The 15,738-nt window shown below is 42.5% G+C and overlaps 1 protein-coding gene across 2 annotated transcripts in view; it reads right to left on the bottom strand.

The window, feature by feature from the left end:
- LOC144678970 (lysophosphatidylcholine acyltransferase 1) overlaps nt 1-15,738 on the bottom strand; it is a 207,426-nt gene that overhangs the window by 77,527 nt on the left and 114,161 nt on the right. For both annotated transcript variants that reach the window (XM_078539111.1, XM_078539112.1), the window contains exons 4-5: nt 9,750-9,862; nt 6,988-7,048 (exon numbers count right to left, since the gene is read on the bottom strand). In XM_078539111.1, coding sequence (XP_078395237.1) covers nt 6,988-7,048; nt 9,750-9,862 — 174 coding nt within the window. The remainder of the gene's footprint in view (nt 1-6,987; nt 7,049-9,749; nt 9,863-15,738) is intronic.

The raw sequence follows: 15,738 nt of genomic DNA, 5'->3' as shown, positions 1-15,738 counted from the left end.
GTAATGTTCTTTTAGATATTTTATGAATAAAGTATATTTTTGCAAAAAATTGTTGCTTAGAAGGAAAAAAATTATACCGGTATTAGGTGAAGCCCACCAACCCTTCACCCCACTCAGCAGCTGAAGGTCACTCACCTCCCTCCCCACCCCCCTCAACAATTCTCGTATCTCCCAAATTTTCACTCTGGGGTCATGTAAAGTCTAGGGCATTAAAATGGTGTCACACCAGGAAAACTATACGATCTCCTCACCCACACACACTAGGCCTTCTAACTTTATCATTGCAGGCTCCTAAGAGCAAAGTCCATCTTGCTCCCCAGGAGGAAATGGAAGATGACAGGGAAAGCCACTATGCTCCCTAGAAAAAGAGGACAGCGAGGAAGATGGCACTGCATCAGCTGCTACCACTGTCACAGGCACTAGCTCAGGGTCTGACAACCCAAATAACTTAAGAGGCAGGGGTAGAACTGTGGGATGCACAAGACACTGGTGGGCAGCACTCACATTGAGCATAAGTGACACCACAGGTGCCGTCTTGCAGTGGAGGGGGGATGGTGCAAGGTACTGCAGATGCTGGAAATCAAATAAAACAGAAAATGATGCTGGGAACACTCAGATTGCGCACAATCTGTGGAAATTTATAAACAGTTAAAATTTCAGTTTTACAACCTTTCATCAGAAGTGGAAAAAACCAGTGGACAGGCTAATAGGATCTTGGCCTTCATCTCAAGGAGGCTGGAAAACAAAGGGATAGAAGCCATCCTACAGTTGTATAAAGCTCTTCTAAGAAGGCACCTAGTCTGCATGCAGTTCTGGGCTCTGCACCTCAGGAAGGGTATACCGGCCTCAGAGGGGGACTGCAGCAGATTCACCAGAATGATACTAGGGATGAAAAGGTTCAATTCAAGAATAGACTAGATTTATATTCCCTTAAATTTGGAAGATTAAGAGGTGATCAAACTGAGCTTAAAATTATTAAAGGATTTAAGAGGGTAGGCAGAACGAAGAGGCATTAATACTAGGGGCTAGACCATTCAGTAGTGATATCAGGAAAGATTTTCTCTGGAAAGTCACTGAGGCTAGGTTCATTAATAATTTCAAAACTGAGATTAATGGTTTTTTCTTTGATGTGGGTGTTAAGGAATATGGAACTAAGGTGAACAGATGGATTTAAGATACAGAACTAATTAAACAGTGGAATAGACTCCAGGGGCTGAATGGCCAGAACCTGTTCCTATAGGTGGAATCATCCCAGATTTGCACTAACTGTGGTAGCGGGCAGGAAAAAGGATGTTTTACCAGCTGGCCGCAATGACAAGTTTTCACACTGTATTGACCCATTCCCGCCTAATTAATTATGAATTCCCGAGAAGCACACTGGGTCACTGGTGGGGCGTCCTCTGATTCGCCTGCCCTGCCATCACCTCGGGCCTTCAGTAAACCGGGCACCATATTTAAAGGTTGCCCCTGCAAAGAGCTAGTACTCTTCAAGGAAGGAAGCTGCTGGGAACTGGTGGCTGCCAAAGGGAAATATGCTGAACCCAGATTTAGCGACGCCTCCCTCGAGCGCCTACTAAATGTAGTGGAGGCCCACTGTGATGTCCTCTACTCCCGCTCCGGGCAAAGGCCAGCAAGCAAGGTCACCAATCCAGCATGGGGGGCAGTGAGAGTGGTGCTCAGCACCAACGTCCTGCAAAAGAGGACAGAAGTCCAGTGCCGAAAGAGGATGAATGATCTCCTCCGTTCCACCAGAGTAAGTCACTCTCGTCATCACTCTCAACTCTCTCACTCTCAAACCTATCACACATCCGCAGGGACCTCATTTACTGCCAATTCAAGGGCCATCACCATTCATTCTCTCACACACATCTTCATTTGCCCTGCAGATCATGTCCTCATCCTGCCCATGGCATCACACCACCCACGTATGCTAGGCATTCTTATCATCTGGCCTGGCAGGTGTCCTGCTTCCACAGTCTCCATCTGTATTTATGCAGGGCAAGAAGGCACACAAGAAAATGGAGAGGTCGCAGACTGGTGGAAGAATGCCTGAAATCAAGGTCCTCACGAACTTTGAAAATAGAGTCATCCAGCTGGCCAGAGATGATCTGGACCGTTCCTGTGCTGACGATGAGACCGGCGGTGCTAAGGATTTAGCAGTGCAACATCCATCAGACAACCATGCTGTAAGTCACTTCCTCTGTTCTGCAGTCCCCCTATCATGCACTAATTATCTCTCCTTGCTTTTGCAAGCACAACTGGAAGACAGCCGAGGGGATCCACAGCCCAGGTCCTTCACTCAAGTCCCGAAGACACCTCAGAAAAAGAATGTTATGACACCCTCATTGAAGACCTGTCACAGTGCTCACCCACACCCTCAACCAGCGCAGAGACACACAACTCGGCAGGACCTAGCTTTATAGTAGCCTCGGGGTCACAATCTGATCAGCACACCACACTGTCTGATCCACAGCAGGCGGCGGTCGAGACTTCCCAAGTTTCCGGCATTCAGAGGACTGCTAGAGACCAGAAATCTGTTGAATCCGAGTCAGATGACGAACCTCTGGACTCGGTCATACTTCAGTTGCTGCAGCTGCAAGGCAAGCTCGGGAACATCAGGAAGGGATGTCATGTCCACTGCTCTCCTCAGGTTGCAAGGCATGATAGAGGAGTCCGTCTGCCTTCAGTCAGAGGTGATAGTGCCAGCACGCCAATGCACAAAGGCCAACACTGGTAGGATGGTAGTCACCAGAGACCTTGGTCCAGGACTTCACTCCTGCACTGCTGCATGAGCTGAGCTGCATCGCTGATGCCATAGCTGGCCTCCAACTGTGTCAACGTGAGAGGAGTGTGGGGCAGCTCGATCTCTCTCCAGCTTCCCCTTCTCCTTAAGGAGTCAGCCAGGGGCCCTCAGGCACCCATAGGGAGGTGGATCTGCAGGTGCACACCCTGGGGCCTCCACCCTGGTGACTTCAGGAGTAGCCAGCCCATCAGAACTCCCCCTTCTCAAGACTCCAGCAGCTCCAGCTCCACACGCCAAGGAAGGTGCCCACTGCTACACAGCAGGACCCCATAAGCAGGCCAGAGCCCTCCAGGTCTTGGCCCTCCAAAGGACACCCGTCAAAGTCATCACAGAAAGGGTGTAGCAGTGAGAAGTCTGCCTCCACTCCGCTGTGGGTGTCTGGGGAAGATCAAGTCGTAGTGGCAGGGTTAGGAAGGTTTAGAAGATGTAGTTGAACAGCTTGGGCACGGGCATTAATCACTTATACATAATGCTCACTATTGTAAACAAACTCCCCAGAATATCTCCTTGCCTATGACTCCTTGTTATGATGAGCAGTGTTTGTGTCACTCAGATGTGAAACCTTGGTCCCTGCACAAGATAAAGGCAGGTGTCTTTGTGCTTTGTGCAACCTTCCCAGCACACTGATGGTGCGTCTTCACAGTCACTAGTCACATCAGTCACGCCTGCACCTCGATGGGGCTCATCACTGCTGTCAGAATCTCCTAGGCCAGTAGTACAAAGTTCCGCCATTCTCTGTGCTCTCTCAGCACCGCTGAGGTGCAGATGACCCTGTCTCATCAGCATCTGTATCCAGTGACAGTGGGGTCCTGAAAGGTTCAGCTCACAAAGGATGCCATGGGATCAGGAGAAGTGAAAGCTTCCCTGCTGCATCGCCATGATATGACCCTGTTCACAAAGCACAAGCCATCTGCCATCAGTCAGACAGGAGTTGAGACATTTACATAAGTTATGTGACAATCTATGGAGTGAACCCACTGCATATCCTCATCATCCTACTGGAATGCAGTGGATGCCCATATTCCCTACATGTCCATGAGAGGAGCCTTATCACAGAAGGTATCTGCGCTGCCATCAGCCAGACAGGAGTCAAATCTTAACAGATGAAACGTGAGGATGTATGGAGTCTCCTTACTGCATGTCGTCATCATCCTCCAGGAATCTAGCAGCTATCAAGGCCACCCGAGTGTGCCTGCCTCATTTGGCCAGTGCGATGGCCTCATTGCCTTTGAGGAGCTCCTCACCTTCATCCCCGTGGACATCCTTCATATCAGAGATGTATAGCTCCTCCATCTCTTCCTCAGCCAGCTCCTCTCCTTGTTCCAGCTCCAGGTTGTGAAGGGCGCACCAGGCGACAACGATGCGTGGACTGTATTGCAGGGCTCCACCAGACCGGTCCAGGTACCGGAACCTCATTTTCAACATCCCGACTGTTTGCTTCACCAAGGTGCGGGTTGCAGCATGAGCCTCGTACCTTCTGTCTGCTGCATGGGCGTCATCAGCCACGTCCCCTGTGGGTAGCCCTAGTCCCCGAGGAGCCAGCCCTGCAGCATCTGTGGACCCTGGAAGATGTCAGGGAACCGAGACCTATTGAGAATGCAGGAGTCATGCACACTCCCTGGAAACTGTGCGCAGACCTGTAGGATGCAGTTGTGATGGTCGCACACCAGCTGAACATTCAGTGAGTGGAAGCCCTTGCAGTTGACGTAGTTGACCACTTGCTGCATGGAGATCTGAGCGCCACATGAGTGCAGTCGATGGCATGTGCACCTGTGGGAAACCTGAGATTGTGCAAATACAAGCACTTTTGCTTCCTGGCTTTCCTGATCCCGGGTGAAATGCACAAAGTTGTGCCTTCGTGATTATGGCGTCCGTGACATCCTGGATGCATTTGTGTATGCAGGCTTGTGATATCCCACAGAGGTCACCTGGAAGGAGCCACTGGCATAAAAATTGAGTGCCGCGGTCACTTTCATAGCCACTGGCAGTGGATGCCCTCAATGTCCTTGTGGTGCCAATCCTGCAGCAGGTGGCAGGTGCGACTGACCAGTTCCCTGGACAAGCACAGTCTTTGATGATGCTGGTTCTCGGTCATCTGCATGAATGAGAGGCGGCGTCTATAGACCCTGGGTCTAGCTCGGCGGCCGGCCAGCAACGGCTCACTGTGGCTCTTCAGTGGCACATGCATCCCCAGCTGCCCCTTCTTCTTGAGGGTGCTGCTCTTCCCCCTGTCCAGCCAGGCACCTCCGTCACTCTCTTCTCCTTCCTCTCTGCTCCCTGTAAGCCATGAGGCATCCAGCTAGGTCACCTGGCTGCATGCTCCTCTTGTACTCCTCCTGCAGAATCAAGCGTGGGTTAACATGAGTGTACTAAGAACTTCTCTTGGTTAAGTCTGAAGGCTCGTTAACTCATCCCAGAGAGTGCTGGCCACCACTTGGATGGCCAGAGTTTAAGGCACTACATGGCGGCTCGAAACCCCACCCACCTTTGCCCCACTCCACCTGACTAATTGGCGGCAGTTTTGCCCATTGGACTGCATGCTGTGCTCTCAGCTCAGTTTCAGGCATTCTCCTAACCCGCACTGCAAGGCTGCACTGTTAATTTGAACCATGGGGGAGACTGGTCCAAACCTGAATGATGACATTGCAAGGGGTTGTGAGCGCCTCCACCAAATGACTGCTCCATGGCCAGATTTCACAAGGAGACTGTACAACTTGCCCAATTGTTCTGCAGTCCACTAAAACACTCATTAGCTTACAGTCTGTGTCTGAGGGGTGAAAAGCTCTGGAGCATTTGGTAGCACTTTCATACCTCTGCGTTGTTTGACTGGGCAGTTGAGTTAGAGGCCTGACTCCAAGCGTCAATGTGGCTGCGCCTGGACTGTCTCAGCTGCGGAGGAATGGCCACTTTATATAAGGTTTCCCTAATGCGTGGCTACTTCCCTCCCCACCCCCTGGCATATGCTTGTGCACTACTGTCAAGACAGGCTGCCTTGCCCCTCCAACTCACCTCAGATGCACTGCAGACCTTCCAGCCCCCCCCAACCTCAGTGCAGCCCTTTCACCCCTGAACTCGCCTCTCAGTGTGCTGCCCTGTCCCCACAATTCACCCCAACTGCAGTGCAGCCCTTACCCTGGCACCGTCAGACAGCTGGGAAAAAGCAACTTGCCTCTGCCCTCGCCTGAATGCGCAATGCCTCACCTTTAAGTCCAATGGGCATCCCTCGCGAGCACTGCGCAACATTAGTGTGCACTCACCTCCAAGTTTCCCTTGAAGTTTAGCTCGCCATTTGCACGCACACGCCTTTTAAATGCTGCTGTGAAACATGTCGGCATGGTGCCCAGATGATCCACATTTGGAGGATGATTTTGGCCAGCAGGGTCTATAATGATATGCAGATGTATTAAAATGACGTTCCTGACGTCCGGTGGTGGGAAACATGGCCCGCCATTGACGGTTGGAGTGGAAGATCGTAAACTGGTTTCACAATGTCGTTAAACCGATTTTTGGCCTTCCTGCCATGTTGTCCGCTCACGCCCGCCATGATGCCCACGCCAATGGGGACAGAAAATTCCAGCTTATGTTTCAGTGGGTAAATAAGGAGGTCACAAACAGGAATTTTATCTTTAGGTAGAAGCATACGAATTTGTGCATTGAGTCTTTCAGTTCCACTTGCTGTTAAACTGCTCTGAAATAGAAAGCGGGTGGTTTTTACAGCTTCGGAGTTCCTAAGACACCACTGCTTCTTGAAGTAGCTCCACAAAATAAAACTGCCAGGAAACACTAGTATTTACAAAACCGCTTCAAGCCAAGAGCATCACCAAATATAGATAAACTGTGGACTTCATAAACAAAAAGACTTCCGATTTAGGATTTATAAAATGAGTTCAGTTTTATGTTAACATGCAAAATACGTTTCCAAAAAAACTCAAGTTAATATGTATTAATTTATGCCGATGTGGTACTCTTAATTATTCATCTCAATTTTTTCTACCAATAGTGACAGAATTGTAATCAGTAATACTTCAGTCTAGTGTTAAACAAATTGAAACATCCTCTCCAGTCTCTATCCAAAAATGATACTGCTGAGTGATTCACAGTTCAAGTAGTCACATTTTAAATATTGTATTTACCCATTATGCTTTACTAAAACTGTATTGATGAAAATGAAATTATAGCCTTACCAGGTTTGAAGGTGATCAAACAGGATCTATTAGTACACGTACCCTCTGGAAATATCATTACCTAGAATTAAGATCATGAACCATTCAACTGAATGTATACATCATTTCTTTAACAACCAGCTCTTTAAAAATGAAAGTACCACAATCACATATGTGGTACTCACTATTATATATGTGTATTCAATATTTCAAAAAAAATGTTAAGCATATGGTAAGTTGAAAACGTTTCCAAAGTACACATCAAAAAAACGGTTAGCAGGATACTTCACAATAAAACTGAAGCATCCTTCAACAAAAAGGTAACAGTTTAGGAGAAGGATGGTCCAGTAATTTAGCATCCTGGCCTCTAGGGAGCAGATTTAAATTTAGTCAAAAACAGATGGCCATACCAATTTCCATTCTTGGGTTGTTGCTCAAATTCATTTTACACAGGAACCAGTTCCTTGTAGATATAAACTTAGAACTCTGATCTGCTCATCTCAGAGAGGTTTGAATACATTTGTTATTGGGAGAAGGACAACACACAGATAAAGCAAAAGATACCCAAGATTAAGAGAGCAAAGCAGAGGGAGCCCTGCTCTACATTTGGTCATGCTATATATAATATTTAAACATGCCAAACCTAGGGCTCTTTGGTACTTACAGCAGATGTCTAATTTGGGAGAATGACCAAGGGCACAGAAGTACATCTGTGTTGTTCATAATTACTAAGGAACTTTTTCACCGAGTTATAAACTTATACATCTTACAGCCAAATGTGACAAAAATGAAACATTTTATGTCATCGTTCTTTGTCACATTATATATATAGTGTTTTAAAAAAGAGGTTCATCAAAAAAGAGTACAGCTTGTTTTAATAAAATAAATCCAGAATATAGATGGTGTGTCTGGCCAGATATCAAAGGGAGGAAGCAAACCTGCATTCAATTCAAATGCAAGCACCTAGCAGGTTTTATTTGTGTTTAGAGTTTGAGACAATTTCTTCAGTTCTACTTTTTTAGAAAATATAATTGTTCTCAATCTATACTTCTCCAATTAAGTAGTCTGCCTATAGCCAGAGAGATAATTAGCTCAAAGGACACTGTAGTCAGTCAGCAAAGTAAACCTGTGTAAAGATCAATATTCAGGGACCTTAGTCTGGGCCAATTTGCACTGCAGTTCAACACAGTCACTATGATTGGCATTTTTTATATTCCAAGATAGGAATGTTAAACTTGTATTTATTGCAACTTTAGTGTGCCACTCCTTCAGTCCAGTTCAATAAATCTCTTTGGCAAACTTTAACCTAAGCCATGGTCTAGCAAAGTATTATCTACTTTTCAACATCAAGGAAGGTCAAATATGTATCCAGTGAGCCATACTACAATAAAAGAGGATTCTCAGTCTGACCTCTAGTTCATTGGAAGCTACCCAACTGTTGGGCAGGTAAAGGCACATTCTAGTTCAACTGGATCAATGATTTGCCCAGGGGACTCAGTGCTTATCTTTGGAAGAAGTCTAAGATGTTACATTTTCTATCTATAATCAATGTTCAAAAACTGAACACCTTCAATATAATTTACATATACTGACTGCTGCAGTAAAGATGTTCTTCTAAAGCCTTCTGATGAGACTATCAAACATAGAAAATGAAGTGATTTTTAAAGAAAAAAGCAAAATACTGCAGATGCTGGAAATCTGAAATAAAATCAGACGACGCTGGAAAAACTCAACAGGTCCGGCATCAGTTGTGGAGAGAGAAACGGAGTTAACGTTTCGAAACTTCTTCAGATTTTTAAAGAAACTCCTCATCCCCATTTCTGTAACTCCCTCTACTTGGTTATATCATTTAACCAAATAGTAACACTTCCTTTACAGCACCAAAAGGTCAACATATTCTGTGATCCAACATATTGTTGATTTTAAATAGTGAAATCCAAACAAAGTCTGAATAATCTTGGTGTCCAAATAATTTAAAACAAATACTATAGACTTCTTGAAATCTAAAGTCAAATGTTCCAGGAATTCAATATGGTGCTTGAGGGATATATTTAATGCAGCAGTCTGAGACCTGCAGTTGTAGAATGATTTTCAGCCAGGCAGTCTCTTGTTTACAGAGAAAATCTGCAATATAAACAGCAAATAATGGAAATACACAGCAAGCCAGGTAATTTCTGTAAAGATAAATTGTAAGTTAAAGCTGCGGACATCTATCCTTGATCAGAAATGCAATCATGCAATGCTGCTGTCCCCATGGCAACCAAAATTTAAATGTTTTGAAAAAAAATTTAAAACCAACTATGTAGGTAGTTAAAAAATAAATTTCTAAGAGCACTTTTGACACTGCACTAGAGATACTTTTCATATGGCGTTAAACCAAACCAGTGTGAGACAACCTGCCTTTAAAGAAGTTAGGTTAGTTCCCAACTCTGGACTTGTATTGCAACTTATTTCAATGAAACCATTTTCTAGCAGCTTAAAGTTGTAGTAACTGCATCTTATGCTCATGAAGAGCATATCTTATAACGTGCTTCCATAAGATGTTGAAAGAAAATATCAAGCTTCTAATACCCAATATTAAAAAGAAAAACTGATTCCTAGAATAGAGAAACATATCTTGGTATTTCACATGCAAAATTCACCTAGCTTTCTTTTCTAAACATTGCCCAACCAGTCGTGTATTTCCAATTTATTTTATATATTTCTTCACATCACATATACACACACATAGCAACTTAGTAAACTTAAGCATTGGCATAAACTTAAACAAAATAAAAATTCACCTGTGGCCATCTGCCATTAGACAGAGCTCTTTGCTTTATTTCTTCAACTGTTTTCCGGCGAGAATACTGATCTGAGCGAGACACTAAGACTGGCTGAATGTACTTGATTAAGGCTGGTGGAAAAAATGTCACAAAACTTAATTAAACAAAAGCATGAGGATCTTGTGCGTCATGGTGCTATCCACCATGGAATAATTGAAAATTGACACGTAGTGTAATGTCAAGATTTTAATTGCATATTTTTGAGCAAATTGTAATCAGGGATATCACAATGTCACACTCGACAAGGATATTGCTCCTTATTGCAATAGCCATTTTGCTCACATCATGCAGTCATGAATATATTATTACCAAAAACAACATTGAACGCTAGTGAAGTTGTTTCCTGGTTCTGTACATCCTTGCACGAGGTGCCATTCTCTGATGAAGCAGTTAGATCCCTAGAATCATAAATTTATAGTACAGCAAATAGGACTAGTTTGTGGGTAGTAGTTTTATCACAGTAATGGTACATATTCCAAACTACGTGGGATGTGGCAGGGGCCGTGGTGGAAAGGCTGAAGATAAGGAGTGGGTGCCAGTAACTAAGCTTGGGCGTTTGGTAAAGGATTTGAAGATCAAAACTCTGGAGGAAATGTTAGATTGCATTCCTGCAGTCATAGTTGAGAAGAGGGCACTCAGTCGAGCGCATACCCCATCCCAGTGTGTTAACTCAACATTATTACAATTACACAGCTCTTCCTTGAGATTTTTTTTCCCTGCCTGGTTGATGGGCTGTGAAAGAAATAATTATTAAAACTTTTCACCACTGAGGAGGCTTCAGGCCAATCCACATGCAACAACTGCACTGAAAACTCTGCTCACATTTTAACAGCTGTGACAAATTCCTCCACAGCAGCTGAGACAATCCACAACATTCAAAATCAAACAATATACTAAATAAAATAACGCGTTATTCTTTTAAAAAAATATGCCCCATCTCCCAATATTAAAGGAGCCTTTAAAAAAAATTCCAGGGTCCGGGTCCACATCTTCAACTTAAACTATTTTGTTCTTCCTTGGGCCATACCCTGTGTACCAACTTTTGTTGAAATCTGTCCATTAGTTTTTGAGATACATTGTTGAGACAGACTAAAAAAACGCAGCAAAAACATTACCTCTACCCACTTACAGTGGTTGAAGTAATGAAACAGCAGCGTTGTTACTCTATCCCTATTTCATAGTCTAGTGCTCTGTCATTAGTGAATGGTATGGTCTCAGCTACCAAAGGCGACACTCATAATTGCTTTTTCATATTTTACTGAGCTATTCAGATTACCATTAGGCCACAATTTATATCTTCCCAGTTGCTGGTGAGGAAAAAGGAACAAAGGGAAGTGAATATTTGGCATAAGAATTAGAAAATCTCTCCAGCTGCTTAAGAATGATTCCACTGAATTTCACTGTTCCTGAAAACCTGTGATTTTTGACCATTATTTAAGATCCAAAACTTTCCAGCCAACAGCAATGGCCTTAAATGAGTTAACAGGCAGAAAGCCTGGGTTTTCTTTCAGAAAGTTACTTGACCTTTAATAATCTGTACTTCATCTTATATATGTAAACAGTGAACCCTAACCATTTCAGACAGCTTTACGTATATGTTCAAATTTTTGATGTGCGAGATATTATCTGTTTTAACATAAGGCATCCTTATTTATGTAGGGCAAACATTCCCCCCCACCATTATAAATTCTCCTGTCTCTGCCTGTAATGCATAGAGTAACCCAGCATAGAGTGACCCATCATTGGAATCTTGGGTGTGAGAGATCTCATCGGATAGTGATTTGAAAATCCAATCACATTGGCCTGTTATTTTATTGGAAGTTAAATGCAACATAGAAAATGCAATGTCCTCCACTGTCCTTTCGGAACTTAGGAAGTAGGTCGAGCTAACTTCCTCATTCAACTATATCACGGCTGAACTACCTCAATGTCATTTTCCCGCACCATCCCCATATCCCATGATGTCTTTAATATCTCCCTCCTTCCAATCTCCAGGAACTATTCCAGAATCAACAGAATTTTGGAAGATAACCACCAATGTATCCACTATCTCTACAGTCACCTCTTTCAATGCTCTGGGATGGAAGTAATCAGGGCCAGGGGATTTATCAACTTTCAGTCCCATTAATTTCTCCAGTGTTATATTTTTACTAACACTAATTTATTTCAGTTTCTTATTCTCACTAGTCCCTTAGTTCTCATATTTCTGAGGTGTCTTGCATCTTCCTCCATGAAGGCAAACACACAGTATTTGTTTAGTTTCTCTGCCATTTCCTTATTCCCCATTATAAATTCTCCTGTCTCTGTCTGTAATACACCCACATTTGGCATTGCTAATATTTTCCTTTATACATACCCATAGAAGCTCTTACAATCCATCTATATGTTTCTTGCTAGTATACTTTCATATTATATTTTCCAGGTCCTCTTTTGCTGAATTCTAAAATGCTCCCAATCTTCAGGCTAACTTACTTTTTTTTAGCAACTTTATAAGCCTCTTCCATCGATCTAATACAATCTTTAACTTCTTTTGTTAGCCATGGTTGGAACACTTTTCCTGTTGGGTTTTTGTGCCTCAAAGGAATGTATACATGTTATAAACCATGTATTAACTCTTTAAATGCTAGCCATTGCCTGTCTACCGGCATACCTTTTAATGTGTTTTCCCAATCTACCACAGCCAACTTGCCCCACATACCTTCACTGTTCCCTTTGTTTAGGGCTCCCACTGGAAATTTCCCTGAATTCTGGTGTCGGCTTTTGACCTCATCTAATTTACAAGATCTACTCACTACAAATTCTGCGATCCACCTGCATCTCAATGCTACGGACAATAGTATTGTGAGTAAGGATTTATTTTAAGTGCTTTATGATATTTTGCCATGTTGAAAGATTGAATATAATGCAAGCTGTTTTTTGGATTGATGTAGCTCTGCACATTAGATAGCTCAGATGACAAGATGTCCTCAGTTTACTTATTGTACTTTGGCATAACAACTGTTAGGCATATTCATAACTATATTGTATGAACAGAGCCAAAAATAATTTAGAAAAAGAACACTTTCAAAGCATTGCAATAATCATGGAAAAAATTACCACAGATCTGCAAAGCCAAATTTAAAAAGAAACTGAAAATAATGAGAGAATCTGACTTGAACTGTTAATCTGCTTCCCTCTTTCAGATGTTTTAGTTCGCTGTCTATTTCCAATTTCTTTTTATTTTAATTGATCTTTAATTTGGACTGAATAGTCATCCTCATTAAAAAGGCATGCCGTATATTTCATAGTAACTTGTTGTCACATTGAACCAGCTCTAGTTCAATTCTGTTCTGTTGGCGCAGTTAATACATAAAAGACAAAATCTACAGTTCAGCATTTGTTTTGTTACTGCAATGTTAGTGTTCTCCTGTAAAATTAGATCTGAATGATTAAATCACCAATATGCAAGCAGAAATGTGTTACATACATAATGATGGCTTTAATCCACCAGGCTAGTCAGTCAATGTAACAATACAAAGTATTCACAGTTCAGAAACAGACTATTCGGCCCAATAGGTCCATGCCAGTATTTATGCTACACATGAGCCTTCTCCCACCCCACTATATCTAACCTAGTCAACACACCCTTCTATTTCTTTCTCCTGCATTCGCTTACCTAACTTCCCTCTAAATGCATCTGCGCCATTCATCTCAACTACACTTCATTGTAGTGAGTTCCACATTTTCACTACTCTCTGGGAAAATAAGTTCTTCCTGAACTTCTGAACTTTTTTTTAGTGAGTATCATATTCATGGCCTGGAGTTCTGGTCTCGCCTAGAAATCGGTACATGTTCTCCAAGTCTACCCTATTAAACAATTTCAAAATTTGAATGATGTCACCACTAAGGTTTTCTCTCAGAGGGTAAAAAAAGTATTTCCTGATGCGTATAAACTCAGTTGTTAACACTCTAGGAAATTTTTTTTGCACTTTCTCCAGTGCTTCAATACACTTTTTATAAATATGGAGAGAAGGACTGGTCACGTTACTTCAAATATTCTCTAACCAAGGTTCTAGACAGATTTAAGATAACTTGTCTGCTTTTCAATTTTATCCCTAATCTGAGTTTTGTTTGTTTCCCGTCACTACCCTTATTGAAGAGTGTACCTTTGCCCCCAGATCTCAGACACTTATTTTCCAAGGAGTATTTGGTTTCTGCATTTTCCTACCAAAAATGTACTGCATCACACTTTACCATTTTGAAACTCATTTGGCAAATGCGCACACATTTTCCAAGTTTATTAATATCTTCCTATATTTTTAATTGCAGTTCTCCTCTATATTAAGTATAACCCCCAATTTTCTGTCATTCGCAAATTCTGAAATTGTACTTCAGGTTTCCAAGCACAAATCGTTTAGGCAAATGGTGATCAGTGATCCCAACCTTGTTAAACACCACATTCCACCATTTGCTAATCTGAATAACTAATTTCAACCCCTACTTTATTTTCTGTTTTGAAGCCAGTTTGGTATCCATTCTGCCACTTGTCCCTGACTCCGCATGTTTTAACCATCATAGGGAACATGTTAGAAGCTATTATTAAAGATGTTATAACAGGGCACTTAGATAAATTCAAGGTAGTCAGGGAGAGTTAATATGGTTTTGTGAAAGAGAAATCATGTATAAACAATTTATTGGAGTTCTTTGAAGAAATAACAGGTGGTGTAGACAAAGGGAATATGGCAGATGTACTGTAATTAGATTTTCAGAAGGCATTTGAAAAAGTGCCTCATCAAAGGTTATTGTGGAAAATAAAAGCTCATGGTGTAGGGGGTAAAATATTGGCATTGATAAAAGATTGGCTAACAAGAAACAGAGTAGGCATAAACAGATCATTTTCTGGTTGGCAGGATGTAATGAGTGGTGTGCCACAGGGATCAGTGCTGGGGCCTCAACTCTTTACAATTTATATAAATGGTTTGGATGAAGGGGCTGATGGTATGGTTGCTAAATGTGCTGGTGACACAAAGATAGGTAGGAAAGTAAGCTGTGAAAAGGACATAAGGAGACTACAAAGTGACATAGATAGGTTAAGTGAGTGGGCAAAGATCTGGCAAATGGAGTATCATGTGGGAAAATGTGAAAATGTCCATATTGGCAGGACGAATAAAAAAGCTAATTATCTAAATGGTGAGAGATTGCAGAGCTGAGATGCAGAGGGATCTGGTGCATGAATCACAAAAGGTTAGTATGCAGGTGCAGCAAATAATTAGCAAAGCTAATAGAATGTTACAGTTTCTTACAGGGGAATTGAATACAAGAGTAGAGAGGTTATGTTTCAGTCACACAGGGCATTGGTGAGACCACATGTGGAGTACTGTGTATAGTATTGGTCACCTTATTTAAGGAAAGATTGAACTGCTTCCAATACATTTATGAGAAAGTTTGCTAGATTAATACCTGGAATGGGCAGATTGTCTTATGAGTAAAGATTGGACAGGCTAGGCTTGTTAGGAGAATAAGAGGAGACTTGATTGAAACATAAGATCCTGAGGGTACTTGACAGGATGAATGTGGAAAGGATGTTTCCTTTTGTAGGAGCATCTAGAACTAGGGGCCACTGTCTAAAAAGAAGAGGTCACATAATTTAAGACAGATGAGGAAACATTGTTTCTCTGAGGGTTGAGACACTTTGGAATTTTCTTCCTCAAAAGGTGATTGGGGCAGAGTCTTTGAATATCTTTTAGGCAGAAGTAGATAGATTCTTGATAAGCAAGGGAGAGAGAAGTTATCAGGGGTGGGCAGGAATGTGAGGTTGAGGTTAAAATTAGATCAGCCATGTTCTTATTGAATGGCGGAGCAGCCTCTGTGGCCAAGTGACCTATTCCCACACCTAATTTGTATGTTCTAATCTTAGTCATGTATCTACTATGTGGTTACCTATCCAAGGCTTTTTGGAAATCTAGAG

This window comes from Cetorhinus maximus, chromosome 3 (assembly GCF_964194155.1).
Source record: "Cetorhinus maximus chromosome 3, sCetMax3.hap1.1, whole genome shotgun sequence".
NCBI classification, from domain to species: Eukaryota; Metazoa; Chordata; class Chondrichthyes; order Lamniformes; family Cetorhinidae; genus Cetorhinus; species Cetorhinus maximus.
Note: the sequence above shows the minus strand (reverse complement) of the source record. Positions and strands in the feature narration are given on the sequence as shown.